Source organism: Corapipo altera, unplaced genomic scaffold (assembly GCF_003945725.1).
Source record: "Corapipo altera isolate COAL_440 unplaced genomic scaffold, ASM394572v1 202, whole genome shotgun sequence".
Taxonomy (NCBI): Eukaryota; Metazoa; Chordata; class Aves; order Passeriformes; family Pipridae; genus Corapipo; species Corapipo altera.
This window is the reverse complement of record NW_020884980.1, coordinates 211,241-237,087: the sequence shown is the minus strand read 5'-3', so window position 1 is coordinate 237,087 and position 25,847 is coordinate 211,241. Positions and strand designations below refer to the sequence as shown.

The 25,847-nt window shown below is 54.4% G+C and overlaps 1 protein-coding gene across 1 annotated transcript in view; it reads right to left on the bottom strand.

The window, feature by feature from the left end:
• CACNA1S (calcium voltage-gated channel subunit alpha1 S) overlaps positions 1 to 25,630 on the bottom strand; it is a 42,566-nt gene extending 16,936 nt beyond the window's left edge. Inside the window, exons 1-25 of the mRNA XM_027665725.1 lie at positions 25,470 to 25,630; positions 21,789 to 21,894; positions 15,254 to 15,393; positions 14,658 to 14,791; positions 13,922 to 14,074; positions 13,508 to 13,713; positions 12,813 to 12,916; positions 11,065 to 11,213; positions 10,009 to 10,090; positions 9,332 to 9,492; positions 8,590 to 8,815; positions 7,834 to 8,041; positions 7,394 to 7,514; positions 6,856 to 6,970; positions 6,638 to 6,731; positions 5,824 to 5,893; positions 5,462 to 5,594; positions 5,046 to 5,175; positions 4,245 to 4,304; positions 3,546 to 3,652; positions 3,075 to 3,162; positions 2,723 to 2,830; positions 1,856 to 1,908; positions 1,455 to 1,601; positions 988 to 1,189 (exon numbers count right to left, since the gene is read on the bottom strand). Of these exons, the coding sequence (XP_027521526.1) occupies positions 988 to 1,189; positions 1,455 to 1,601; positions 1,856 to 1,908; positions 2,723 to 2,830; positions 3,075 to 3,162; positions 3,546 to 3,652; positions 4,245 to 4,304; positions 5,046 to 5,175; positions 5,462 to 5,594; positions 5,824 to 5,893; positions 6,638 to 6,731; positions 6,856 to 6,970; positions 7,394 to 7,514; positions 7,834 to 8,041; positions 8,590 to 8,815; positions 9,332 to 9,492; positions 10,009 to 10,090; positions 11,065 to 11,213; positions 12,813 to 12,916; positions 13,508 to 13,713; positions 13,922 to 14,074; positions 14,658 to 14,791; positions 15,254 to 15,393; positions 21,789 to 21,894; positions 25,470 to 25,630 (3,258 nt within the window). The remainder of the gene's footprint in view (positions 1 to 987; positions 1,190 to 1,454; positions 1,602 to 1,855; positions 1,909 to 2,722; positions 2,831 to 3,074; positions 3,163 to 3,545; positions 3,653 to 4,244; positions 4,305 to 5,045; positions 5,176 to 5,461; positions 5,595 to 5,823; positions 5,894 to 6,637; positions 6,732 to 6,855; positions 6,971 to 7,393; positions 7,515 to 7,833; positions 8,042 to 8,589; positions 8,816 to 9,331; positions 9,493 to 10,008; positions 10,091 to 11,064; positions 11,214 to 12,812; positions 12,917 to 13,507; positions 13,714 to 13,921; positions 14,075 to 14,657; positions 14,792 to 15,253; positions 15,394 to 21,788; positions 21,895 to 25,469) is intronic.
• Positions 25,631 to 25,847: the final 217 nt, after the last annotated feature.

Here is a 25,847-nt window from a genome sequence, read left to right as displayed (position 1 = left end):
ATGGGTGAGAGCAGGCCTGTCCCACCCCAGCAGCCCAGGGCCATCTCTGCTGGGTTCCTGTGTGGCTCACATCACCCCAGCACCCTGAGCTCAAACTGCCTCAGCACAGAAGCGTGACAGCACCCCTGGGGCCAGCAGCCACTCCTGCCCAGTGTCCTCCCCAGCATGTCCCACGTCCTCTGCCAATGCCTCTGCTGCTTTCAGCCTTGCTGTCCCCAGCCAGAGTGACAGCACAACAGCATCACAGCAGGGCTGGTGGCAGAAGGTGCCTCTGGAGATGGTCTAGTCACAGTTCCCTGCCCAAAGCAGGGCCAGCTGGAGTGTGCTGCCCAAGACAGTTGGCTTTTAATACCTTCAAAAATGGAGACTTCACAGCCTCTCTCTGGGCAGCCTGTTCCAGTGCTTGACCACCTTTACCACAAAAAAGGGCCTTTTTTAATGTTTAAATGGAATTTCTTATATTCTTCAGTTTGTGCCTTTTGTCCTATCACTGGACACAACTGAAATGAGCCTGGCTCCATCTCCTCTACACCTTCCCATTAGGTATTTATAGCCATAGGTAAGATCCCCATGAGCCTTCTCTTCTCAACACCATACTCAGCTCCCAACCTCTCCTCATATGACAGTTGCTCCAGACCCTCAGTCAATCTCAGTGGCCCTTTGCTGGACTCACTCCAGTACATCCATGTTGCTTTTGTACTGGGGAGCCCAGAACTGGGCACAACCCTCTGCTCCAGCTCACTCTGGGCACCCTACCTGTCCAGGGTGCCCCTGTCCTGGTCCCCCCTGCCCTTCCCTCAGAAAGTTTGTTCTGTGCCAGCCGTGGGTCCAGCTGGCCCTGCCCCAGCAGCAAACAGACCCGGGGGCAGGTTCAACTCATCTGAGTCAGCAGTGCCACCACAAAGAAGGGCTGATCCAAATCAGCCAACCCCAGCAGTGCCAGCTCCAGGGATGGTCCTCCTTGTTCTGTCCCAGCAGTCCCATTACCTGGTTCTTGTCCAGCTCACAGTTCTTGTACTCATTCTCCCCCTGCTCCTGGAAGGTGACAATGACAAAGCCCACAAAGATGTTCATCATAAAGAAGGCAATGAGGATGATGTAGATGATGAAGAACATTGCAATCTCCATCCTGTAGTTGTAGATAGGGCCTGCATCCTCAGCATTGGTGTCGATGGCCATGTACAGCAGCCTACAGCAGGGAAAGGGAGGCAACAGAGATCCTAATTAGGTGGGAAAGACCATGTCTCCTCTTGAAGGTTATGGAGAGCTCTGGGGACATGCCAAACCCAACAGCAGTGGGACAGGGCTGCTGGGATAACCTTGCCAGCTCCACAGCCACTGCCAGGATGGCTGGCCCTGCTCCTCATCCTGGGCAGCTCTTCTTGCTTTACCCTGCCCAAGGCCTGTGGCAGTGCCCTGCTCCCAGCACAGACCTTCCCTTGGCACAGACTCACTCGGGCCAGCCCTCGAAGGTGGAGACCGTGAAAAGTGACATCATGGCTGAGAAGACGTTGTTGAAGTGGAAGTTGCTGTGCACCCACATGCGCTCCTGGACCTCAATCTGCGTGGGGTCTGCGTCCACATAGTTGATGAACTGGCCCCTGCAGCAGAAGGGACACAGTGCTCACTGGCAGGGCCCCCCTCAGTCCACACTGCAGTGCTGGCCCAGGCCTCCTTAGTCCCTGGGAGGGGAGGACTGTGCTTGTTCCTGATTCACCCCAGGGTGAAGGAGAACAGCATGAGACCTCTTTTTGGATGCAACATGCCCATGCAGGAACACAAGTGGCTCCCACTACATCCCACCCAGCTCCCATCCCTGGCCACTGCCCTGCTGGGAGCTGCAGAGAGCTCTTACCTGCACTCCTTCTCTGTCAGTTTGGATGGGTCTGTGCACCTGTAGAACTTGCCCTGCATTTAACAGAGACCAGAAGTGGTCGTGGTGTTGCTGTGACTTCAGAAGCCCTGGGGAGTTTTGACTTTTACCCAGCCCACAGTCAGTCCCTCCCCTGCCACCTCCCTGCAGACTCTGGCTCTGGCCTCCCACCACCACTGGCCTCCCCACTCTGCCCTCCAACACAACCCAGCTCAGGAGCCAGCCCAGGCAGACCTGGGCTGGGATCAAGAAACGATGCCTAGTGATGGGAAAAAACCTTCCATGGCCCTAAGCTGAGGCCTACCTAGCTCATCCTGTCTGGGAGTCAACTATTTTGGAAAACAGAGAAGACAGCAGTAACTCAAGATTAACTAAAAGCTAAGGTATGCTGACAGGTCTGCTCAGTCTGCAGAGTGCTCTGAAAGCTCTCCCCACATCAGCTGAGAATTTCAGCTCAGTTATTAGAACAAAGCTGAGCTCAGCCAGGGCCAGCTCTGCCTTGGAGCCACTGAGGCCCAGACAGCAGGAGTGGTGCTGTGAAAAAGGAAACTGTTTGCATCCAAGGCACAGAGGAAATCAGTGAGAAGCACTACTGCCTCAGAAAGAGGAAGCCAATGCACTAAATGAGGTGAGGCAGCTGGGCCCTTCACAGGTGCTGTCTGGACCCTGAGAGCTTTCTGCCCTCTCCTCACTGCAGGCTCTTCTGCCAGGGGGGCTGGTGCAGCTGGGTGCCCTTACTGGGGGGACCCCACTACTGGCAGACACCACCCCCAAGGTGATGACCAGGAGAACCTATCCAAGATGTGCTCGAGCAGAACGTCCCTCCTGCCCGCCCGAGACACCACTCACCTTGAAGAGCTGGACCCCGATGCAGGCAAACATGAACTGCAGCAATGTCGTGACAACCACGATGTTACCGATGGTCTTGATGGCCACAAACACGCACTGGACCACGTGCTGCAGAGGACAGTGCACACACACATGAGCATGTTTGGGGTGAGCCCCTGCTCTGTGTCCCACACCCCCTCCCACTGCGGGGACGGGCCCCAGGAAGACTGGGAGCCTGTCAAGGGCAGAGGAATTGGGCAGACCCCTTCCACAGGTGGGGAGTGGGAATTGTGAACAGAGTCCAGTGCCTGCCACAAAACCTCCCAGGAGGACTGGCACAGGCTGAGGGCCCCAGTCCCAGCCTCCTGCTTACCTTCAGCCCCTTGGCCCTGTTAATGGCTCGCAGAGGCCTCAGCACCCTCAGCACCCGCAGGATCTTCACCACGGAGATGGTACTGGACCTGGGGAGGAAGGCAGAGCTGAGCTGGGGCGATTTCTCTGACACAGCCCCACCAAGGAGCCACAGAGGCCAGGCTGGAGCCAGGGCTGAGGGGAAAGGGACAGCAGAGTAAAGCAGATGGCACTAGGCCATCACCCCACATAAGGGACACTTGCAGCCAGAGAAAGCAGCTACAAAGTTTAATTTCTACCCAAATCTTCTTTACCTTTGACACTCAAGGAGTTTGTCTGTCTCCCAGTTGTCCATGCCCTGTCCCCCCAAGCATAACACTATGAACACATGGGCAGCCCTTGGGCCAACTGCTCCTTCCCCACCCACCACCCCCAGCTGCCCTGCCAGCCTGAACAGACCAGTGCCCATTCCATGGCATGGGGAGGTGCTTACTCGAATCCCATGGAGATAAGGGAGACAGCGACCACCAGTAAGTCAAGGATATTGAAGGAATTCCTGCAGAAGGAGCCTTTGTGCAGGAAAGCACCATAGGTTGTCATCTGGGGAGCAGAAGGAGTTAGGAGAGAGGCCAGGCAGGGCTCAAGGTGCATGGTCCCTCCACAGCCCTGGGGTTCACAAGGGGGTCCTCACAGCTCCATGGCTTGGGGACCCTGTCCTTGGGGACCTCTGCAGCCTGGCAGGAAGTTGGCTTCAGCTGGAAATCCTCTGTGTTGCACTGGCTGGAGACAAAACTCTCCCAGTCAGTCAGCAAATTGAAGAGGAGAATAGTAAAGACATTTGGAGTGGGAGCAACATGCAGCAGTGGCTTGGACTGCTGTTTTTCTCCACAGATTCCCACTGCTTTCTCTTTCTCAAAGTTTTTCTTAATGGCACGTCAGGATGAAAGTCTGATCTGTCCCCATGTCACAGCACAGCTGACTTGGCTGCCTGACCTCACTGGAGGGCTCTGGGACAGGTCATGCACCACCCACGCTGCATGAATGAACTCTGGAGATGTGAGGATCAGCCAGCAGTTTCTCCTCACTGGGACCCTCAGTTTGTGCCCAAAGGGCATGACTGTCCATGGCCAGAGCAGTCTAGACCCACATGCTGGGCCATGCCCATGGCAGAACCATGGAGAGAAGGACTCACCTTCAAGACGATTTCGACTGTAAAGACGGAGGTGAAACCAATGTCAAAGTATCCAAGAATCTGGGGACAGAAGCACCAGAACTGGATGAGATTTGGGTGACATGGGAAATGCTTCTGTGTGTTCAAACGTCCTGGAATTGTGGTTTTGGTTCCACGTTGTGGACTGGGGAGCCCATCTAGCTCAACTGAGTCTGCAAACCCAGTGTCAAGAAGATTCCTGAAGTTCCCCCAGCTTTGCTGGTTTTCTCCAGTGCAAAAATCCAACCTGGAGCTGGGACAAAGCTCTCCCTTTCAAGGTGAGTTAGGCTTGATCTGATTCACCTGAAAGCATCTGATCTCCAAAAGCACTGAGTACCCTGGGAAGGGGTTGTATGTGAGATCTCTCAGTCCCTGCCAGACTCATTTGTGCCTCAAGGGGCTGCAGCCACGGCTCCCACAGGCAGCATTCCAAGGTGCTGAACACACCAGATGCCCAGTTTTCCACCTCACAGGACATCCCTATACCAAATAAGTCACCACAGGCTCAAAATAAGGTAATCTTGCACAGCACTCCCAGGTGGATCTCTTCACCCAGAAATAAACTGAGACACAGAGCAGTAAAAACTTGTCCCAGAGGCACCTTGAACGGAAAACACATCCAGCCTCCTCTGCCAGAGTGCACTGCCCTCCCAGAGGCAGGGTTGGAATCACAGCCACCTGCCCAGGGATGGCACCTAGCAAGTAAGTCCCTGCTTACTGGGGAGCTAGGGACTCCATGAGGTCTTCCCCACCCATCCCAACCCTCCACGTCTCCAGGGGCACCTTGTTGCGGAAGGACTCGGCCCGGATGGGATCCTCAGCTGCCAGGGAGATGCTGCTGAGCAGGATGAAGAGCAGGATGAAGTTGGTGAACCAGGTGGCATTGACAGTTCTGTGGCACAGCACCCGAAACCTGCCAGGGATGGAAAGGCCATGAGATGCTGCAAGGGGCCAGAGGGAGATCAGTCAGGGCCATGGCAGCCTTGAAAAGGGTTATGGCCAAACCCTGAGGACAGGAAGGCCCTAGGCATGGAGGGATGTCTGTGTCAGTCCATCCACACAGAAGGCTTTTCCCCATGAGCTGGTTGCCTTCAGAGCTGGCAAAAACACACAAACAGGACCCCACTGGGAAGGATCAGTGCCAGAGGCACCTGGATCAGGCCTGGTTTCACAAGGCAGGGAGAAGGGGCAGTGCCTACTTGTTGGTTGGGCTGAAGATGAAGAAGGAGCTGGCTTCAGGCATGGGCACAGCCTTCTCTTTCAGCTGTAGCTCTGCAAGGGGACGTGGCCGAGGACTCAGGGGGATTTCAGGTTCATCTTCCTCATCATCACCTGTGGGGTGGCCATGAAGAGGGAAAAGGAAAGAATTATCCAGAGAGGGAGGGGGAATATGACCTTATGGCCAATCTTCTGATCCCGTGATCCTGATGTGGCATCTGTGCCAGAAGGACCTCAGTACCCCAAGGCTGGCAGAGGGTCATCACATTCTTTGCTCTTCACACACCATCCCTCTGCAATGCCTCCTCACCTTTCCTGCTGCCCTGCCAGGGACAAGCCTTACCTGGGAAGTCTGCAGAAGGGTAGGGGTCTTTGATCTCGTTGACATTGGATTCAAATTCGTCCACTTTCAACTGAAACAAGGGAGAGACAGAGAAGAGGAGATGCAGCTGCATGTGCCAGTTGGCCAGACCCTCTCGTCTTGGAAGCCATGTGGGACAAGCAGCATCTCTGCATTTGGCCCATAAAAAAGCACATGAAGTGCTGGCCCAGGTTGGAGCCAGGTGAGGGAAAACACCTCAGGGATGCTGCAATCGAAACAAAGAGCAGCACCAAGAGGATGGGAAATGGGAACATCTGCTGGGCAAGAGCCTGGGGCCATGCAAATATACCAGGGGTGGAATAAGATATGGAGCAACTCCTGGGTGAGCTTCCATGGGGCATCTCTGGAAAGTGGATAGGGAAGTAGTTGCTGATGAGATGCTTCTCAGAGGCAGTTCAGCACACAGTCAGCACAGATTGCATATTGGGGGTGCTGGTGTGGACATAAGGGAGATCTGGAATGCTTCTGACTTGCTCTGCCCCCCCACACACTGGTGTGCACCAGCCCACCTCAGCCACTGAGAACTGGCTGTGGCCAAGGAAATGAAATGGAGGAAAAGGATCCCCAGCAATGGAGTTGTTTCACCAGGTAACGTGTCCTGCCTGGGCCCAGTCACCAAGAGCCCCCATCAGCAGTGGATGCTAAGGTGAGGAGACACTCTGGCCAAGAGTCCAGACCCAGGCTAGCTCCAAGCCTTTGTCCATCCTGGCTGGTGGGAGGAGGAGCCTGGTCCCTCCTCAGGAGCTCTACATGGCCCAGCCCCACCAGCACTGACCTTGGCTGTTGTGGGGATCCCTTCTCCCTTTGCTTTCTGCTCCAGCTTCTTTGCCAGCATCTGCTTCTCCTCTTCAGACTTCTCCGGGTAACCTCTGAGAACAGAGCAGGGAAGAGCGGGAAGTGAACTCTGGGCAGGGGCCGTAGGCAATGTCATCTGCCCCTCCCACCAAAGCACCAGGTCTGGGAGCTCCCATGGGCAGGGACAGCAGTGCTCACCTGGACATCTTCCGCCGTTTGCGTTCCTCTGCTTTGGCCTTCTGGGCTAAAGTCAGGCTCTCAGCCTCAGCCAGGTTATCGACAGCGATGGCCAGGAAGACATTGAGGAGGATGTCTGCAGGAACAGTGCTAAGGACGTGGACTTGGTTCCTGGCTGGAGGATGCGGCCAGAGCTGTCCATGGTGTCCAGGGTGCCCTGAGAATTCTTCCTGGAGCTGAGCCCTTGAGATAACCCTGGTTGGTAATCTTTAACCAGCACCCTGTGAGCACTGAGCTCTGGGCTGGCTGCCCCCATTCTGACTGAATCCCTGCCTGCTGGGCATCCAGACCTCCTCCAGGTGTTCTTTCCTCCACATCCCAGCCCTCAGCCACCACTAGTGCAAGCCCTGAAGCCCATGGTTTGTTCCACTGCTGTTCAGAACTGAAAAGCCTTAGGCAAGCCCTGAGATGCTGACAGAAGGTTCTCCCCTTCCCAGTCCTGTGCAGCTCTGGGACTGGGTGCAGGGAGCCTGGGCCTGGCTTTGCAGGTAGAGGATACAGTTCCCACAAACGAAGAGGATGATGAAGTAGATGCAGACCAGCATGCCAGGAAAGGATGGGCCCCCATAGGCCATGATCCCATCGTACATGATTGAATTCCAGTCCTCTCCAGTCAGGATCTGGGAGTAGAGAAGCAATACAGACTCAAGAGCCTCTGCAGCAAAGCACAGCAGTAGCCCACAGGCCAATCCTGCCCTTCTGGCTCCAGTCCCAAACCCTCACAGCCCCTCCATTCCCACAGTCAAACCCTCTTCCCTGCTCAGCCCTGAACCTGAACTACTGCTTTTGACTCCAGTTGCATTTCCCTGCTCGTGTCTCAAAGCCGCATCACCCCCACAAACCCACATCCCCCTGAGACCCAGCTCCTGCCTGGAGACCCACAGCCCAGGTGAGACTCCCAGCCCCCTGCCCTCCACTGCCCTTCCTGCAGCCCCAAACCTGGAAGACACTGATGAGGGCCTGGGGGAAATTGTCGAACGTGCTGCGCCGCACTTCCATGTCCTCGAAATCAAACTTGCCCCCAAAGAGCTGCATGCCCAGCAGGGCAGCAACGGTGATGAAGAGGAAGAGGAGGAGGAGCAGAGAGGCAATGGAGCGGACTGAGTTGAGCAGGGAGGCCACCAGGTTGCTCAGCGATGTCCAGTACCTGGGGAGAGGAGAGACAGGAGCGTGTGGGAGGTGAAAGAGTGGGGAAGGCTGTGGGGAGGAACAGGCAGGCAGAGGGAACAGACCAACTGGCCCAAGGGGATGTGCCAGCAGCCCAGCAAGAGGGACTCTGGACCCAGGCTGGGCACTGGGACAGGCCCCAGGAGGAAGCAGTGAAGCTGCAGGTGTGGTGTGACAGGCAAGATTCACTGTTGCCTGCACAGGGCACCAGCAGGTGGGGTGGGAAGAGAGGTGAACACACGGTGAGTTGGGGCCAGAAAGAGAAGCCAGGAGCCCTGGCCCACAGCATCCCCATTTACAACAGCCCAGAACCCAGACGTAGGGTGGGACCTCAGCTCTGTTCTCACCACTCCCAGAGACTGTCCTGGAGACAGAAACCCCCAGCTTGGCCTTGTTGCTCTACCCAGGAGCTACTAGCTCTGCTCTGAGCTGCAGCCCTCCCTGGGGACAAGGCCAGTGATGTCCAGGGACCCTGAGTGATGCCTGGGCACCGTGAGCTGCCAGTGCCCACAGAGCTCCCTCCCCAACCTGGTGATCTTGAAGATGCGGAGGAGCCGGATGCAGCGCAGCACGGAGATGCCGAGGGGGGACAGGGTGCCCAGCTCCACCAGGATGATCTCCAGGATCCCTGAACACACCACGAAGCAGTCGAAGCGGTTGAAGAGCGACATGAAGTACTGGCGCAGCCCCAGCGCGTACATCTTCAGCAGCATCTCGGCCACGAAGAGGGCAAGCAGCAGCCGGTTGGAGTTGTCTGGGGAGGGAGGTACAACCTCAATCCCAGTGTGGGCAGGGCAGGCAGGGAAGGAGGGTGGTGCTGCTCTGCCCACCAAGCTGTTTTTCGGGGAGTAGGATGGATGAGGAGAGGGGTGATGCCTGTGCACAGCAGGCACATGGACTGGGTGTGTGCACGTGTGTCCATCCCTGTGCTCCATGTCCCTCTGTGTGTATGTGTGGGTGGAGGTGCAGGCAGCGTGGCTGCACTGCATGAGTGTGTGCCACGTGTGTTTATGGTACAGTCTACACTCTCTGTGTGTTCCCCGTGCAAACTCATGTCCCTAAGAGCACACACACTGTGTATGTTTGGTGTGAGCTGTGTGACAGTGAAGTGAGGATGGTGCACACACACTGTGTTCAGGTTCTGTGTGTGTGTGTGTTTAACAGCCTCTGTGCCACACCAGTGTGTCTTTGCATGCACAGCAAAGAGTTCACACGTCTCCAGGCAGCACAGTATCCTGGGCCCTCCCTCTCTCTCAGGCTCTTTGCTTACCTTGCACGACTGTCAACCAATCTGGCTGCATGTGGTGCTCAGAGGCAATGGAGAGGGTGTTCAGTGCCACCATCAGGATGACAAGCCAGTAGAAGAACTTGGACTTCACCACATCCCTGCACCTCCTACGAAACATTCGGTTCCAACGCCTCCACTGACGGCTGGAGAGATGGCAAAGGATCAGCAAGGCCAGCCAGCAGGCCAGCCCCATGTCCTTGGGCTGTGCCTGCAGGGCAAATCCACCCCCGCTCCCTCCTCCAGGGGTCTTCCCTGAAAAGGGATGAGGACCATAACCTGCCCCTGGAGCTCAGTGCATTCACTCAGGCACTGCAGTTCATTCACACAAACACCTCCTGGCTTCATTTTGGGTTTCAGCACCTCTGGCTGGGGGCTACAGGCACAGCTCCCAAACTACCTGCTGTGCTGCATGGGCCAGGAGGGGATGCTTGGAGCCTGGTCCCACAGCAGCTGTTCACCTTGAAGTGCTTTTTGCCAGCACCACAGCAAATTCCCTGTTTGCAGCCCTGCTGTTTGCATCTTCACCTGAGCACCAGCCCCTGGCTCTCTCCCAGAAACTGGTGGCTGACCAGGAAAGCCTGGCCCAGTCAGGCCACCAAGTGAGGGACAGTGCAAGCCCCCGTGCACAGCAGCAGGTGGTTCAGCCAGAGCATACTTACAAGTAGAGAATCCACTTGTTCATGCCCTCGATTTCATACAAGCTCTCTGTCTCTGACCCTCCTTCATCCAATGGCATCATACCTAGGAGGGAATGACATTCCAGGCTTTTCTTGGAACCCTTGGGAAGAACACATGGGAGGGAACCTCTTCCAGGAGCACACCAGGAAGAGCTTCCCTACCAGAAGTGAACACAAGCAGTGCCATCCCAGGGAGCCAGCATTTAAAGTTCGTGCAGGAGGCTTTGAGGGTCAGGAGCAAACCAAGCAGGAGGCACCAGGAGCACCTGCCCCTGCAGTGAGAGCAGCTGCAGCCCAGACAGGGACAGCAGCAGGGACTCCAGCACAGAGAAAACTGAGGCCAGTTGTGATCTGAGCACAGGCTGAACAACAGGGGTTTGTAAGAACACAGGCCACACCCGTGGAAGAGGTGTTTTATCTGTCCCACTGTTTCCCAAGGCTCTTTGCACACATGGATCACTCAGCTTGAGGCACAAAAGGTGCTTTCACCAGGCAGGGTGGCATGGCAGACACTGCAGCTCTGTGGTAGAGCCCCCCAGGCCTTGCTGAGCCTTCATCTAGAGCTTGTATATCCACCTCCTTTCCTGAGCCACTTCTAATCCCTTGAAATTGTCAAGTGATGGCAAGAAATTCATGCATCTGCTGTGTGTGAGCTCATGACCCTGCACTGTGTCCCTGCACACCAAGGGCACACACTCCTCATGCTCCTCATGGCCATTTCAAGTCCCTCTTTGCCAAAGGAGACTCAGGCCTTGTTCATAGTCTGCAAATATTAAATACAGCAGTTGAGGGGTAGATTTAGCATCAGGACCAAGATATTGCTAGTTTGGGTCAGGTTCAACAAAATGATTGGGGAAATAAAAAAAAAATAAAAAGAGGGAGGAAACCGTTCTGCAGAAGTCAAAGCTTTTTGTTTCATGGGTTTTCAAGCAAAACAAGTCTTTGTGACTCCTCCAAAGGTTTCCACATTGCCTCTCTAGGATGGTGTTAGGAACCCAACCCTCCCACTAAGGGTCTGTGGCCAGGCAGAGCTGGTACCTTCTCCCCGGGCCCGATCGCTGTCCATGACCTCTGCGTGGGTGATCCAGTCCATGTAGCCCTTCAGATCCTCCTCCAGCTGCTGCTTCTCCCTCAGCTTCTGGAACGTTCCCCGGGACTTGGCCTTCTCCCGCTCCTTGGTGAACTCCCTGGGACAAGGGAAGCAGCAGAGGGAGACTCAGGAGGGGACATCGTGGAGGTCAGGTACCAGAGCTCTGGCCTTGTGGAAAGCTGAAATCCTGAAATACCCTGCCTAGGCTGCTCCAGGGACTTTCCCCTTTCTTGGCCCTGCTCCACAATGCAAGACCATCACCTGATGCCTGATGACAGGAAAGGTTTCTTCCCCGCCACTGCTGCTCTTTGGGACCTACAGTTGGAAAAGCCAACTGACACCAGATGTTGGAGGCTGGGGCAGCTCCCCAGCCCTGCCAAGGGTCAGAGTGGGGTCTCACCCATCTGGGGGGCAGAAACCTGCCTCAGGCTCTCCATGTGGGGAAGGGGAGCTCATCACATGAGGTGAACAGGACGCTCTTTTCATGGTAACATGGGAAGGGCAGGTCTGCCAATGTCCTTGCCCACTCTTCTCGTTCTGTTTCAATTAAATTCTTTTCTCTCCTGGTATCTGGCAGGACTGTAGGGCTGCTGCCCAGCCATGCTGGGGTTGCCATGTGTTAATAGGTCTCAGACACTGTAACAATAATTTTCCTGATCTCAAGATAATTTTGCTATATTTGCAAAAATATTTCAGAACCTTTGCTGTGCCTACAGCTTACTCCAGGATCAGATGACTACAGTCCAGCTTGTCCTGCTGTTACAGCTAACTCCACACAAGAGTCAGGTTCCTGTGGTCCACCTTGTGCTTTTAAACTTGTTTTATTTATGTTAATACCCAATTTGTTTTAACCTTGCAGTTGTATGGTGCTTGCCATAGAAGAGGCCTAACCAATCCAAGTAATTAGGGTATAACTGACCCTGTGAAGATGATTGTGATCCACTTGCACATGCAGGACTGAAACATATAAAACAGACCCTAACCCTACACAGACCTGAGGAGAAAAGCCCCCTTACTCCCAAGGACAAGACACACTTCCCAGAAACAAAATTTGGATGGTGGCAGCCACACAGCAATGCATGAGTATCACATCTCAGGTATTTAACTGTACTACTGGGGGAATTAGCACTTATTGAGTTTGGCCTAGAAGAGCTACAATCATCATAACAGACTGATGACAGCTCGTTGGTGTATTTGGAAGACTGCTGAAGCATTAATTAGACTAACAATCATTCTCTTGGATCCCTGACACTCATGTTAAAGATGTCCTCCTTAGGCTGGCCATAAGCACACAAATCATGTGTGCTCACAGCAGGATGGCAGCTGGGGGTACCAGTGAGGAGTGTCCAGCCCCACTGCCATGGGGTGATGACTGCTCCCCACTCAGCTTTGCTTGCTGTGTGTGCTGGCAGAACACAACACGATCCCCAAATCATGTGCTCCAAGGCTGGGCTTGCTGACAGTTGCTTGTGCCACAGGAAAAAGATTTCTGTGCTGGGAGTTGAGCTGAAACCTCAGGCACTCATGGACACTAACAAAAAAGTAACTCATGGATCAGGTTCTCTAAGCATGCAAAAATAAAAAAGGGAGAGGAATGAGGGAAGAAAAGGATCAGAATTTTCCCAGGCTTTTCCTTGTATAGTTCAAACCAGCTAAAACTCCTTTGCTGGAAGAGAAAGGATAGGGTGACACTTACCCACTGAGCACCCCCAGCACCAGGTTGAGCACGAAGAAGGAGCCAAGCAAGATAAGGCTGACAAAGTAAATCCAGGGCCATTCATTCCCCATGGCATCATTTACCTGGCAAGGAGAGATGCAGGGGAAGCATTCTGAAGGCACTTCCTGCTATGTCCCCTTAGGGCCACTCAACAGCCTCTATGATCTTTGCCCCCCCCGAAGGGAGTTCATGGGATGGGTGGCACACAAACCTGGTTCTGAGCCCTGGCTGCTTAGAACTCTGTATCTGGTTTTAGCAGAGGTAAAGCCAGACCCAAGCATTTGGGGAGCAGATTTAAACATCAGCCCCAAGCCCAAGCCTCAGCACAACAGTCTCCCAAGGACTGCAAAACATGGGGCTTTGCTGGAGGGGCACCCACCAGTCTTTGCTGTGCCTGGCCCACACCCCTTCACAAAGGTGGGACCTGGGCACTCTCCTGTCCACCTGAACAGCAAGGACAGCTTAGACAGTGCCTGCAGGGATGCAGAGACATGCCTGGCGTGTTCTGGGATGTGCATCACAGCAAGAAGGTTGGTGGGGCAGGTTGTCTTTCACTGGCAAGGAGTCTGAGCCCTGCCATGGGGTCCTGTGTCCAGGAGGGCACTCCCTGCCCTGAGGCAAGGCCAGCATCAGCTCTGCCAAGCTGAGCACCAAGCCCAGGTGCTGGAGCCTACCCAGTAGAGGACTTCAGTCCATCCCTCCATGGTGATGCACTGGTAGACAGTGAGCATGGCAAAGCCAAAGTTGTCGAAGTGTGTGATGCCGTTGTTGGGCCCTGGCCAGCCGCCGCGGCACTCGGTGCCGTTGATGGAGCAGTGCCGCCCGTGGCCGGAGTTGGTGCATGGGGCTGGCTTCTCTGATCCCACCGTGGCAATCACATCTGAGGGGCAAAGCCACGGTGTGAGCAGCAGGTCAGGCCAAACAGAGCAGCCTCCACCCACCCCACGCCCCGCCTCCAGCAGCAGCCTGCCAAAAGGGGCCCATTGCACCAGCCCTCACAGCCAGCTGGGTGCTGTATCAAACATCCTTCAGTCCCACCAGCCACACAGAGATATCTCTGCCACATTTCCCCCCTGACACAGCTCCACCTGTCCCGAGGTAGTAGCAGGTCTTGTGCATCCTGCCCTTGAATAGCTCCTGCCCGACAATGGCGTAGATGATGATCATGAAGAGGACCAGCAAGGCGATATGGAGCAGGGGCACCATGGCCTTGATGATGGAGTTCAGGACGACCTGAAGGCCTGCAACAGCAGAAGGGAGAGGTCAACCACTTCCTAAACAGCTTTGTGTGCACCTTGCATCCCTGCTAGCCCCACTGACAAGCAGCCTTTGAAATGCCCCGTGCCAAGGGAAGAGCGGCACTGGTGGGGTGGGACTGACATCTCTGAAGGAAGAAATCCTTTCTTTACCCACCATACAAGCACATGGAAGAGTTCAGCAGAGCCAGGTAGTGCTGGAGGCTGCTTCATGCCCCTCCATTTGTTCTCCTGCACTCATCCAGGCTGTACTCACACGAGTTACAGAAGAAGGAGATCCCTGCCCTGAGAAACTAGAGCAATGTCCTGGCCACTTTCACACCATCCATCCAAAGGTGCTGACACTGAGGCCATGGAGGCAGCTAGATGTGTGCCAACCTGCAGATCCCCAGGGTTGACAACTGCCAGCCGTAGGGACGAGCAAGAACCTGTGGCTCCTCTACACCTGCTTCGTGGGTGGGCTTGATCCAGCAACAACAAGAAGCCCATCCCTTGGCTCCCCCACCCTGGCCAGGGGTTCCATCCACCCTCCAGCCCTTCCTGACGGCAGGGCACACCCAGCACCCACTGGGCACTCCGGACACCAGGCGCAGGGGTCTCAGCACACGGAACGCTCGCAGCGCCTTCACGTCAAAGCCGCCTTTGCCCCCCGAAGACCCTCCCTGCTTCGCATTGACCTGCTCCAGGGTCATGGTGACGAGCCTGAAAGAGCCAGGGCACAGGGAAGGAAGGAGGAGAAGCAGAAGAAAGGACAGGGAAAAAGAGAAGGGCATGAGAATAGAAACCAAGAAATCTGAGCTAGAGGATTTAGAGTCCCAGATGCGCTCAGCCTCAGCCAGGGAGCAAGTCCAAGTCCAGCTCCCAGGCACAGCTCCACTGCTGAGAGCTGGGGCCCTCCCACCCGCTGTGTGCAAACCCTGGAGGACCCCATGCCACCCCCATTCTCCAGGGCAAGGAGATCTAAGAGGCATGAAGGAGTCAGACAGGAAGAAACAGGAGTTAGAGAGGATTCCAGTGGATGTCAGGGCAGGAAAAGGGGAGAAGGCCATGAACTGAGTCGAGGAGTTGCCCCCTGCAGCCATTAGAAAAAATGATGTCCCTGATGGGCTGTGAAACAGGCCTGACACAAGCTAAACAAGCAGCAGCCTCCCATCTTTCCCTTACCCTAGAGTTATGATGGAAAAGTCAAGCACATTCCAGCCGTTTCGGAGATAGGCATCCGTGTGGAACAGAAAGCCATAGGCGATTATCTTGAGCATCGCCTCGATGGCAAAGAAGATCAGGAAGGCGTACTCGATCTTCTCCTGGGGATTGCAAAGGCAGGCAGGAGAGGATGCTCCATTAGAGCAGACTGTCACCTCCCCTGGTGTCCCCACCGTGCACGGCCTGACTCAGGATCAGTCCCTGCTGCCAACCCGTCTGTGATCCCCCGTGAACACCAGGCAGCACCGTGGCTGCCCTGGGCAGGAGGGGTGGCATGCTGTGTCACCACATGCCACTTCCTGGCCTGCAGCACCATCCCCTCACCCCTTCAATGGCCCCCTGCCAGACCCTGCCCCACAGCTGTGGGTACCCGTTCTTACAAACTACTCCAGCACAGCCACCACTTCCCAACCCCGCACCCAAAGGTGTCTGGCCCAGGGCACTGCTCCTCTCTGGCTCTCCTCCCTGCTGCTCACCGTCCCACTCCACCACAACCTTCCTCCTGCAGGCAGCACTGACACCTTCTCCTCATCCTCTCCAGCTGAGGACTTGCTGGCTGTGTCCTGAAGACCTCACACAGTCCCCATGGGACACGCCAGGCTTCCCTTGTGCCTGGGGTCTTAGGGAAGCTCCCAGGGAATTGAGGCCAGACATTTGCCTGGCCAAGTGAGCTGCTAGAAATGGGCCTGGGGACTCACTGGGCAGAGGTGCTGCACCCCCTTCCAGGCAGGACCTGGCATCCCCACTGCAGGGGCTCGGCATGGCCCTGCAGACACAGAGCCAGGACAGCTCATGTGTCCCTGGAGCGAAGCCAAGAGCTGCCTGTGCCCATCTGGCTCTGCCTGTCACTGCCATCACTGCCCTTGCTGCCAGAGGCTGGGATTAAAAGCCCTCAGAAGCAGCCAGTTGCATAAAGCTATTTATATTTCTGATGTTCCATGGTCTCTCTCTTCAGCCTACACCCCTTGGAGGGCAAGGAGCATCTCTGCTTGGACTCTCCAGGGAATTGCCTCCAGAAAGGCAGAAACATGTCTCTGAGACCAAAGGAGGACTAGGTGTCCCCTGGGGAATGCTGCAGGGCTGCAAACACACCTTCTTCCCAGGGTCCCCATGACCTGCCAAATGGAAAAACTTCTCCTTTTAAGAAGCTGGAGTCAGGGCTCAGACAGAAGCATTACTTGCTCAATTAACATACTCAAAAGCAGTGGCTGAGCCAAGTGTCCCCATATGACTGTCACCCACACAAGCACCAGTTCCTTTTGGATCTGAGGGCAGCCATGGGAAGAGCAAAGACCTTGGCACTGCCTCTGTCTTTAAGGTTTTCACTAGGGCAACTCAACACTGCTCACCTCCCACCCTTATCAATGACAGATGCCACCTAGGCTGTTCCCCAAAGCCTGCCCTTGCAATCCCATGCAAATACAACTGTCATGAGGATCATTTCAGGTACAGAGAGGCTGCAGAGCCACTCCAGCAGCCACTGGTGTGGTGGGGTGTCTCCCCAGCTGCAAATAGAGGAGGAGAAACAGGGAAGCTCACTGCAAGCTCACTGCTCACTGCAAGCTACAGCTGCTGAGGCTGCTGAGTGCCAGGATCCAGCACTGCAAAAGCCAATCCCATGCCCTGATTTTCCAGCAGGACAGACTCAGGCTCCAGGGTCTCTGACTATCAGGATCTTCCTCTGAAAACCCCTTGCCCAGAATCAGAAGGTGACTTGCTATTCCTTGGAGGGTCTCTTTGAGAAGCCCACAGCAGATGAACAGTGCTTTGGCCAGCTCCAAGGGTATTTGCCCAGCAGGTCCAGGCAGCAAGGTTCAAACCTGGGCCAGGGAAGAGCCAGCAGGCAGCCCCCCTGCCCTGGCCATGCTCCCTCAGCCTGGGAGGAGGCATAATGGTTTTACTCCCTCATGGCACCAGCTCAGTGCTGTGCTCTGCAGACACAGCCACATCCATGGAGCTGGATTATCCTGATCTGTCCTGCTGGGGTAGCCCCTCTAGTACAAGGAAAACTTTTGACATGGCCAGTAGGAAGGTTCTGTAAAGCAATGGAGGGATCCCCATCACTTGTTCTACAGTTGTGGGCCCAGTTCCCCCAGCTTATCTGGCTGTAAAGTGGGCATTGGTGTCACCAGGGCAAGAGGAGCCAGGCTCCAGGAAGACACTCCACTGGCATCTTCATCAGTGGGCTGAGGTGGTACAGCCTTTCAGTGGGACAGGTCGTGGCAAACACTCTCTGGATTCTCCAAGTGTTATGTGCAGCTGCAGACCTCAGAGAATCACAGAATCACAGACTAGTGTGGATTGGAAGGGACCCTTACAGGTCACCTAGTCCAACCCCCTGCCCCAGGCAGGGACACCTTCCATTAGTCCAGGTTGCTCAGGGCCCTGTCCAACCTGGCCTTGAACACTTCCAGGGATGGAGCAGCCACAGCTTTTCTGGGCAACCTGTGCCAGGGCCTCACTATCCTCAGTGTATAACATTTTTTTCTTATAGATAATCTAAATCTACCCTCCTTCAGTTTAAAACCATCACCCCCTATCCTATTGCAACAGACTCTGCTAAAAAGTTTGTCCCCATCTTTCTTATAAGCCCCCTCCAAGCACTGGAAGGCTGCAATACGTCTTCTCCTCAGAATCTTCTCTTCTCCAGGCTGAACACCCACAGCTCTCCCAGCCTGTCTCCACAGCAGAGGGGCTCCAGCCCTTGGAGCATCCTTGTGGCCTTCTCTGGACCCACTCCAACAGGTCACAATGTCCTTCTCGTGCTGGGAACTCCAGAGCTGGAGGCAGCACTGCAAGGTGGGGTCCCACCTGAGCAGGGCATTCAGGATGAGTGAGTGGTGAGCTCTGCTGGCCCCCCTGAAGGGTGAGATGAGAGGAGCCTTCAGGCTCATCTGCCTACCCAAAATGCCAGGGTGACCACAGAGGTGGCAAAGCCACAAGCTAGGCAGGGTGCCAGCCCTTGCCAGTGGCCCCATCCCAGAATGAGGAGGAGGACAGAGGCAGGGGCAGCTCATACAGATGAATCTGCACTCCAGGTGCCAGGTACCCAAGCAGCAGCAGTTTCTGTGGTCCCACACATCGAGTCAGTGCATCCAGAGGTACAGGCTGTTCTCACAGCTGTTAGAGGACTCCAGGAGTTCAAGGGTGACCCCAGGCTCTAGGAAAGCCACCTGCAATCAGGACTCTCCTGCAGCAAGTGTCCTGTGCCAGCCTCTGGGCACAGACCCCAACAGTTCTTCAAAGCCAGCACTGGACCAGCAGCCTCTGCTCAAGGACTGTGGGGCTGCCCAAACATTGCTGTTTTCAGTGCTCATGAGACAGTCCTGGAGTGACACACGTTCCACAGGGCTCACAGGCAGTCACAGCCCTCCAGAGCAGGTGGAGGGGTGGGGCTCCTGACCCCACATCAGATGCCCTTATTCCCATGGGCCTGATTCCCTGAACTGTGCCTGAGACTGTGTTCAGGTTTTAAAACACAGAAATTCCTTAATCCCAGGGCTGAGATACAACCCAAAATGGTGGGATTTTCAGAAGCATACTCCTTGACATCAAACATCCATTCTCCCTAAACATAAAGCCATTATCTTTAATGGCTTTAATACCAGCAGAGTGCCTACGGAGAGGCCATTACCTGTGTTATTTAAATTGTCTTCTTGACAGCCTGAGCTCCAGCTCTGTCCCCCACTCACTGGGCCCCATGTCCTACCTGATACTCTTATAAAGCCCGTGGGACTCAGCACAGCTGCTTTGGGTGCTCTGAAAGGGTGGCCTCCCCCTGAGCAGTCACCCTTGGGTCATGCTAGTGGGGAAAAACTTCAAACTGAAAAGAGAGTTGGCTTTAAACTGACAGAGAGTAGGTTTAAATTAAATATTAGGAAGAAATCCTTCCCTGTGAGGGTGCTGAGGCCCTGGCACAGGTTGCCCAGAGAAGCTGTGGCTGCCCCATCCCTGGAAGTGTCCCAGGCCAGGTTGGACAGGGCTTGGAGCAACCTGAGCTAGTGGAAGGTGTCCCTGCCCATGGCAGGGATGAGCTTAAAGGTCCCTTCCAACCCAAACCATCCTATAATTTTATGATTCTATGAAAACCAGGTATTTCAGTGTGTCAAACACACCCAGGAGGGGACCAACTGCCCTGGGAGACAAACTCTGCTCTAAATTTGCCTTGATTTCTCCACTGTCCATAAACAGAGGATGGGCAACCAGCTCACATGCAGACATCTGTGTTTTCTTGGGTGAATCCCCCTGAATAATCTACCTTGCTAAACACACTGTGAACCTGCTTGCTCCTGCAGCAAGGCTGCCAGTGAAAAACAGTCTGAAAACTCACTGATAATTCTGGAAACTCGAGTAAAAGTGAAAATAAATGGTGTGAATTATTGAACAAGTCAAAAAGTCAAAATAATTTCATTGGGGTTGAAGAAAATATATTGATTCCATTAAAAAGAGACAAAATTAGGTGAAAACAGCATTACAAAAAAAAAAATCTTCTGGATCAGGAGAAATCTAATCTAAAAAGAATAATAATTAAATATGTGGAAATTAAACAACTGTATTTCTTCCAGGATAAAGAAAAATGGATTCTTAGAAGATTTACAGATTATTAAATATCATTTTTTTAACGCCCCAAAGTGAATTCTGATTAACCAAGCTTTCATGAGACTAATTCCAAACCTAGTGTAAACTCTGTTTGCAAATCTTCCCTTGCTGGCTGTGGAAAGACAGAGCTGTCCACATTTTCCAACCTTGCAGGAAGGAAGTGGCAGCAGAGGTCTCCCAGGAATCCCCTTTTCCTGAAACTCTGCTTGCTGGAGCCCCTCAGCTTTAGAGTCCCAGTCCTGCTCTACACAAACATCATGTCCTCACTGCCCTGACTCAGTTTTCCCTCACACATTTTGCCTCCTCAATGATTTCAGGGTCTTTATATAAACTCGACCCTCTCCAGAGAGGACTGGGCAACGGAGACAATTAAAAAAGGGTCAGGGAGAGATTAAATGCATCACAGCACCTCTCTGATGCAGGAAAAATGCCTCAACAAGCCTTTGTTCACTCCCTGCAGGCCCGTGCCAAGCACAGCCCCAGGTGATGGGGCTCAGCTCTCAGCTGGGTTTGCTCATACAAAGCCACCAGAACTTGGTGACAAAGGGACACACACAAGCAGGGATGAAAGAAGAGCAGCCTGGGGCTGCCAGGCTCCTGATACCAAGGGCTGTTGGCATGGCAACAGGCTGAAAAATCCCCCAATAGGGTATAGCATGAGTAATCTAATACACAGTAAGTAGAAATAGAAGGAATTTCATTTACACGTGGCAGTGCTCAGTTCTTTCCCACCTGTCTCACACTCATGGAAAAGGCTGTTGGTCCTCAGGACGCATCAGCCCCTGTCTGGGAGCCCTGTGAGGGCAATGCCACTCCATCCCCCTGTCATGCCACAGTGCCACCCACTGCTGGGCTTCCCCCAGCTCTGCCCTCACACGTGCCTGGTCCGAGCCACATTCCAAACTCTCTCCCCATCCCCGCTGTCCTCATCTCCTGCTTCCCGTGGTCAACCTGCCACAGCTTTGCTTTGCCTCTTTAACCTCTCACCTGAGGTAACTGCACCTTCCAAACCATGTTATGCCCCCTTGGCCAGGGAAGAAACCAAAACCAGTGTCCCTCAGTCCACAGGGATTAGGGGAGATGGTCAGACAGGCCAGGAGGATGAAAGAACACCCCAGGAATTAACCCTCCACGGGGATTTACCCTGAGGAGTCCCAAAACCAGCAGGAGAGGACATTTCATTAAAAAGGTGCATTTAGATGTTTTGATTCAGTCATCAGACTCAGTCTCTCAATGGAAATCAATGTGGATTGAATCACAGTGGGGATCTGAAGAGTGGAAAGGGCTGGCAAATCAAAAATAGAGCAAACTATTGATTTGTACCACATCAAAACAACATATTCCAGGCAAACTGGAGTGACTGAGGAAAAAACCAGAATAATGATTGCAAAGGAGTGACCTTTCTGCTTAACAGAAATGGGTTTTTTCCCTCATAAAGTAGCAAAACTAAAATACAGTTTTGAAAGGAAAGGTCAGAAAAATTTATTCCATAAATGCTGAAACAAACCACTTGAGCCTTTCTGGAACAGGGTGTTTCCTTTTCAAAGTGCCACGATGAAAAACAGAGGGAATTTTTTTTTCTTTCACTTGCATCAATTCTTCCTTCCTGTGCACTTCACTCACCGACCTGCTGCCTTTGATCTCAACTCAGAAGGCAGTTTCAGCCCCTCTGAAAACCCATTTTGCAGTCACTTCTCCCTCCCCCCCACTGCCTCCCTCTGACTCTGCAGCAGCTCTGGCTGGACCAGCACTGTCTGACTGCAGCCCCAGGTACCCTCACCACAGGTATTGCCCACCTTGCACCCACGTCAAAGCAAGAGACCAGCCCTGCAGAGCCTGCAAAGCCCTCAAAAGGAGCCCTCAGCTGCCCGGGACAGTGGAAAGGGCTCTCCCTTACCAGGCTGGAGTTGGCGACGTTGGTGTCATCTTCAGGCATGGGCAGGTAAATGGCCAGGGCAACACAGTTGGCAAAGATGGTGAGGAGGATGATGATCTCGAAGGGTCTGAGAGGGAGTGTTAAGGAGTGGAGACAGGAAAGAAACAGCAGGTTTAACCCTGCCCCTGCCCTGCCTGGGTGTGTGTGGGGAACCAACCTCTCCCTGGGGCAGAGCACAGAGAGAGCACTCAGAGCTCACCCTCAGCTGAGACCTCACCCTTGGGTGCTGCAGGGCTGGGAAACAGCACAGAGGGGCAGCTTTGGCACGGGACACACGGGGAGGGAGCACAAACCAAAAGGCTGCACTGGAGGAATAACAAAGGGATGGGCAGCTTCCCCCTCCTTATCCTTCAATAAATCATCCTGAAGGGTCAGGACCCTTTTGCATAATGTAGGCCCTGAACCAAAGCATCCCCCTCTGGAGCGTGCTGGCCCTGGCTCCCTCTGCACTCAGCATCCATGAGGGAGACACGGCTGAGCAGCACCTGCTGCTCAGGTCTCAGGTGGGCTGTGTGTCCCTGACTGGCAGGTATCTAGGGGCAGGGTCTCCTCCAGCAGAACATCCCCAGGTGTCCCTACAGCCTCACTGCACCAGTGCAGGCAGTGCTGACCCTAGGAGTGCCAGGGGTTGGGAGTGAACAGTGCTCAGCCTGAAGACTGTGCCACTCCCTTCAAGGTGGAACTGTGCTGTTTGGGCCCCATGACATCTCAGAACAAGTGGGGTGACTTGCTATTTCCCTGTGAAGACCCTGGGACTTGGTCACTCCCAGGCTCCTGCTGCTGTCACTGCTCTGCTTGGGCCACTGAAACCTCATGGTCAAGCTCCAGCTACCACCTTCCTGAAGTCCCCAAAGAGCTCAAACTCTGGCTTCAGAACCTTATTCGCAGCCAGACTCTCACCCCAGGGCCCCCCACTTTCTGTTCCCTCCAGGATCCTTCCCTGAGGCCTGCCTTGGGCTGTGGTGGCCACACCACTGTCCAATCCAGCATCACAGGGCAGGGGGCACCTGGGGGAGCATTCCATCCATACCAGCCTGCTGAGCTGGCTGAGTGCTGTCAGGTGTCACCCCAGGCTTTTTTCCTTTTCTGAACCTTTCTATCCATCAACCTGATGACACTTTAAAAACTGAAGTCAGATGGAAAAGCTGTTCCCCACTGTGTTCCAGGCACTGGGGCAAAGCTCAGGGGTTGGAAGGTTCCCTGCCTGCTCTCCTTGAAGGGTGACCTCGATTGTAACTGGAGCTGGAATCCACTTGCTGCTTATGACTCTGTGAGTCTGGCACTGTTATTAGGTAGAAATGCAGTGGGACGGATTTAACCAAAAAAAAGAGGCATGTAGTGTCACCAGGCACAGTGTCTCTGCCTCCTGCCACTGAGCCAGAGCCTCAGCATCCTCCTCATCTACTCGTCCTGCTATCTCATTTCTTCCTCTCCAACAGTCTCCCACCACAAAGCATTCAAGGGTCCCCATATCTCCCTTGCAGAGGGAATTAGGCCTTAGTGTCTTGTGGCTCTGTGGTCCCCCAGGGTCTCCAGACTCCTCACCCATCTGCCTTGAAGTCCTCCTGACTGCAAAATGACCTGGAATTCCAGGGTGACATCACATGTCCCAGTAACTGTCGAGTTGCTGGACCAGCTGTTGTGCACACAGTACCCATTAAGTCGCAGAACACACAGATTTTCTTGTTCTAACAAACATGTTTTTTGAGATGTGAGCAAATTTCAGCATAAAACCCACTCTGCTTCAAGTCAGTCTGGCTTTCACCTGCTCTGGGCTGAGTAGAGCGACACTCTCTGCCCTCCAAACTGCCTGAAAAAGACCCTGTCCCACTGCTGGGGCTCAGCTTTGTGCTCTGACAGCAGCAGCTATTCAGCAGCAATGGCTGAACCCAGGGGCCAGGTATCCCCAGAGAAGATGGTCACAGCTAATCTCCCCTTGGCAGCCTGCCTGGCCCCGCAGACCAGAACAACCCCCAGGAACTGGAACGACCCTGTCGTGCCTCGCACACCCTGATCCCTGAGCGAGGGCAGCCAGGTGATCAGGGTATAAATACAGCCAAGGCCCTGGAGAAACCTGATTCCCTGGACCATTTGTCCTGCACAGGTCAGAACCACCTGCACAAGCCACCTTTCTGGTGGGGCACCCACCTCTCCCCTCCCCTCTCCCCTTCCAGAGCAGTGATGTGGGAAAGACCCCCACTGTGCTATGCACTGGCTCTGGCATGTGCTGGCCCAGGGGGAGGAATGTGTTGGACCATGCTGGAAGATGTAAGTCCTATTTCCAGCTCTTCCCCTGCCACTTGGGTGGATGGAGAAGTTTCTTCCCTACTCAGTGCCTATTTAAGACACAGGCACAGTTCCCTTCCATGGGCTCGTAGAACAGCCCTGTTCTTTTTCTAGAGAAACACAAAATGAGAATTCCCCAATTTTGGCTCTGCTCCCACTCCTTTGAAGGACAGAGAGTGCCTTTGCAGTAAAGGAACAAGGGCTCAAACTGCAGCACCAGCAGAGCTGTGAGCATGCCCCCATACCTGCCAGCCACTCCCTGGGCATGGTTTTGGTGTCCCCATGGCACTGTGTGCACAGCAACACAGCCAGCCTAAGATGACCAAGCCACCTCCAAGAGGAGTAAAGCCTGGCCAGGGCTGGGATCATCCCACCAAAGCCAGGAATACACAGATAAGTTTCAGCAACTGCAATGAGGAAATCATGGTGGAAGAACATTCCATTTCCCAGAGTCCATCATTTTGCTTGAGCCCAAATGTTTTGCTGAAATAAAAGTGTTTCATTTCCCATTCTCTTCCCTTACATAAAATATAGGTGAACAAAGCAATAGTTCCTGGATGTATGGCAGAAATATGGCATTTTGGTATTCCTGAGCTACAATGCCCCAGTGAAAAGATCAAAGAGCAACATCCAAACCCCATCCCTCCATTAAGTCAAAGACACTCAGAGGGACCCTCCCTCTGAGCAGTATCACCCACAAAAGCCTTCACCCTGTGACAGGAGTGCCAGGGATGGGAAGGGGAGCTGAGAGGACAACGGTGTCAGCAAGGATATGGGGGACACTGGCCAGGCCCCCCTCAGTGCAGAGCACAGCTGTGGGATCAGGCAGGAGGTGACACACACAAAGAGCCACCCCAAGCAACCTTCCATGGTCTTGTTACCCACCCCAAACCTCTCTCCCCAGGTGACCTGTTGTCTCCAGCTCCACCCTCAGCTCCCCCAGCCTGACCCCATCCCCACCCCAGGATGGGCACTGTACCCCCTCCTCATGCACCAAGTGCCCTCCCCTCTCAGCGAGCTGTCCTGTTTCTCCCCAGCACACAGCATGTTCTCTCCCTTCTCCCCAGGCTGTCCCTGCCTGTCCCTGCACCACCCCATCGAAGGTCCCCATGGCCTGACCCGCTCCTCAGCCCCAGCTCTCCCCACCAGCCTACTCATGCCCCAGTTTGCACAGCCCACACATCCTACCAGGGCTCCCTGAGTGCCTCACTGCCTTTCATAGACCTGATGAGACACCCAGCACGGGCTTGAAGCAGGTTGACAGCTCTCCTGACCCCCAGCACCCACACCCAGCACCCTGCTCACAGGCACACACACACACACATGTGCTCCCAGGTGCCTGCAGCCAGAGGATACTTCCACTCCACGATGCTGATGCAGGCCTTCCGCAGGGGGTTCTCCAGGGTCAGGCAGAACAGAGCCCTGGGTGGCCGAGGGGCTACTGGTGGCACCGGCTTCTTGGACTTCTCCTTCTGTTGCCTCTTCCTCACGTCATCCTGGGGAGAAGCAGGCTCCATGGTGTTGCTCCCCCCGCCGTTTCTCCCCCTCCTGCCCCACGGCCGAGCCCCTCTTCCTCAGGTCCCAGCCAGCTGGAGCTCCGCTGGGTCCCCGTCCCCTCAGCACAGCGGGGCAGGCGGCAGGGGACTGGGGGCTGGAGCCTGCACTCGCATGTCCAAACACACAAAGCACGAGGTTAAATTTAGATCCCGGCCTGGCTCTGGGTGCTGTCCCAGC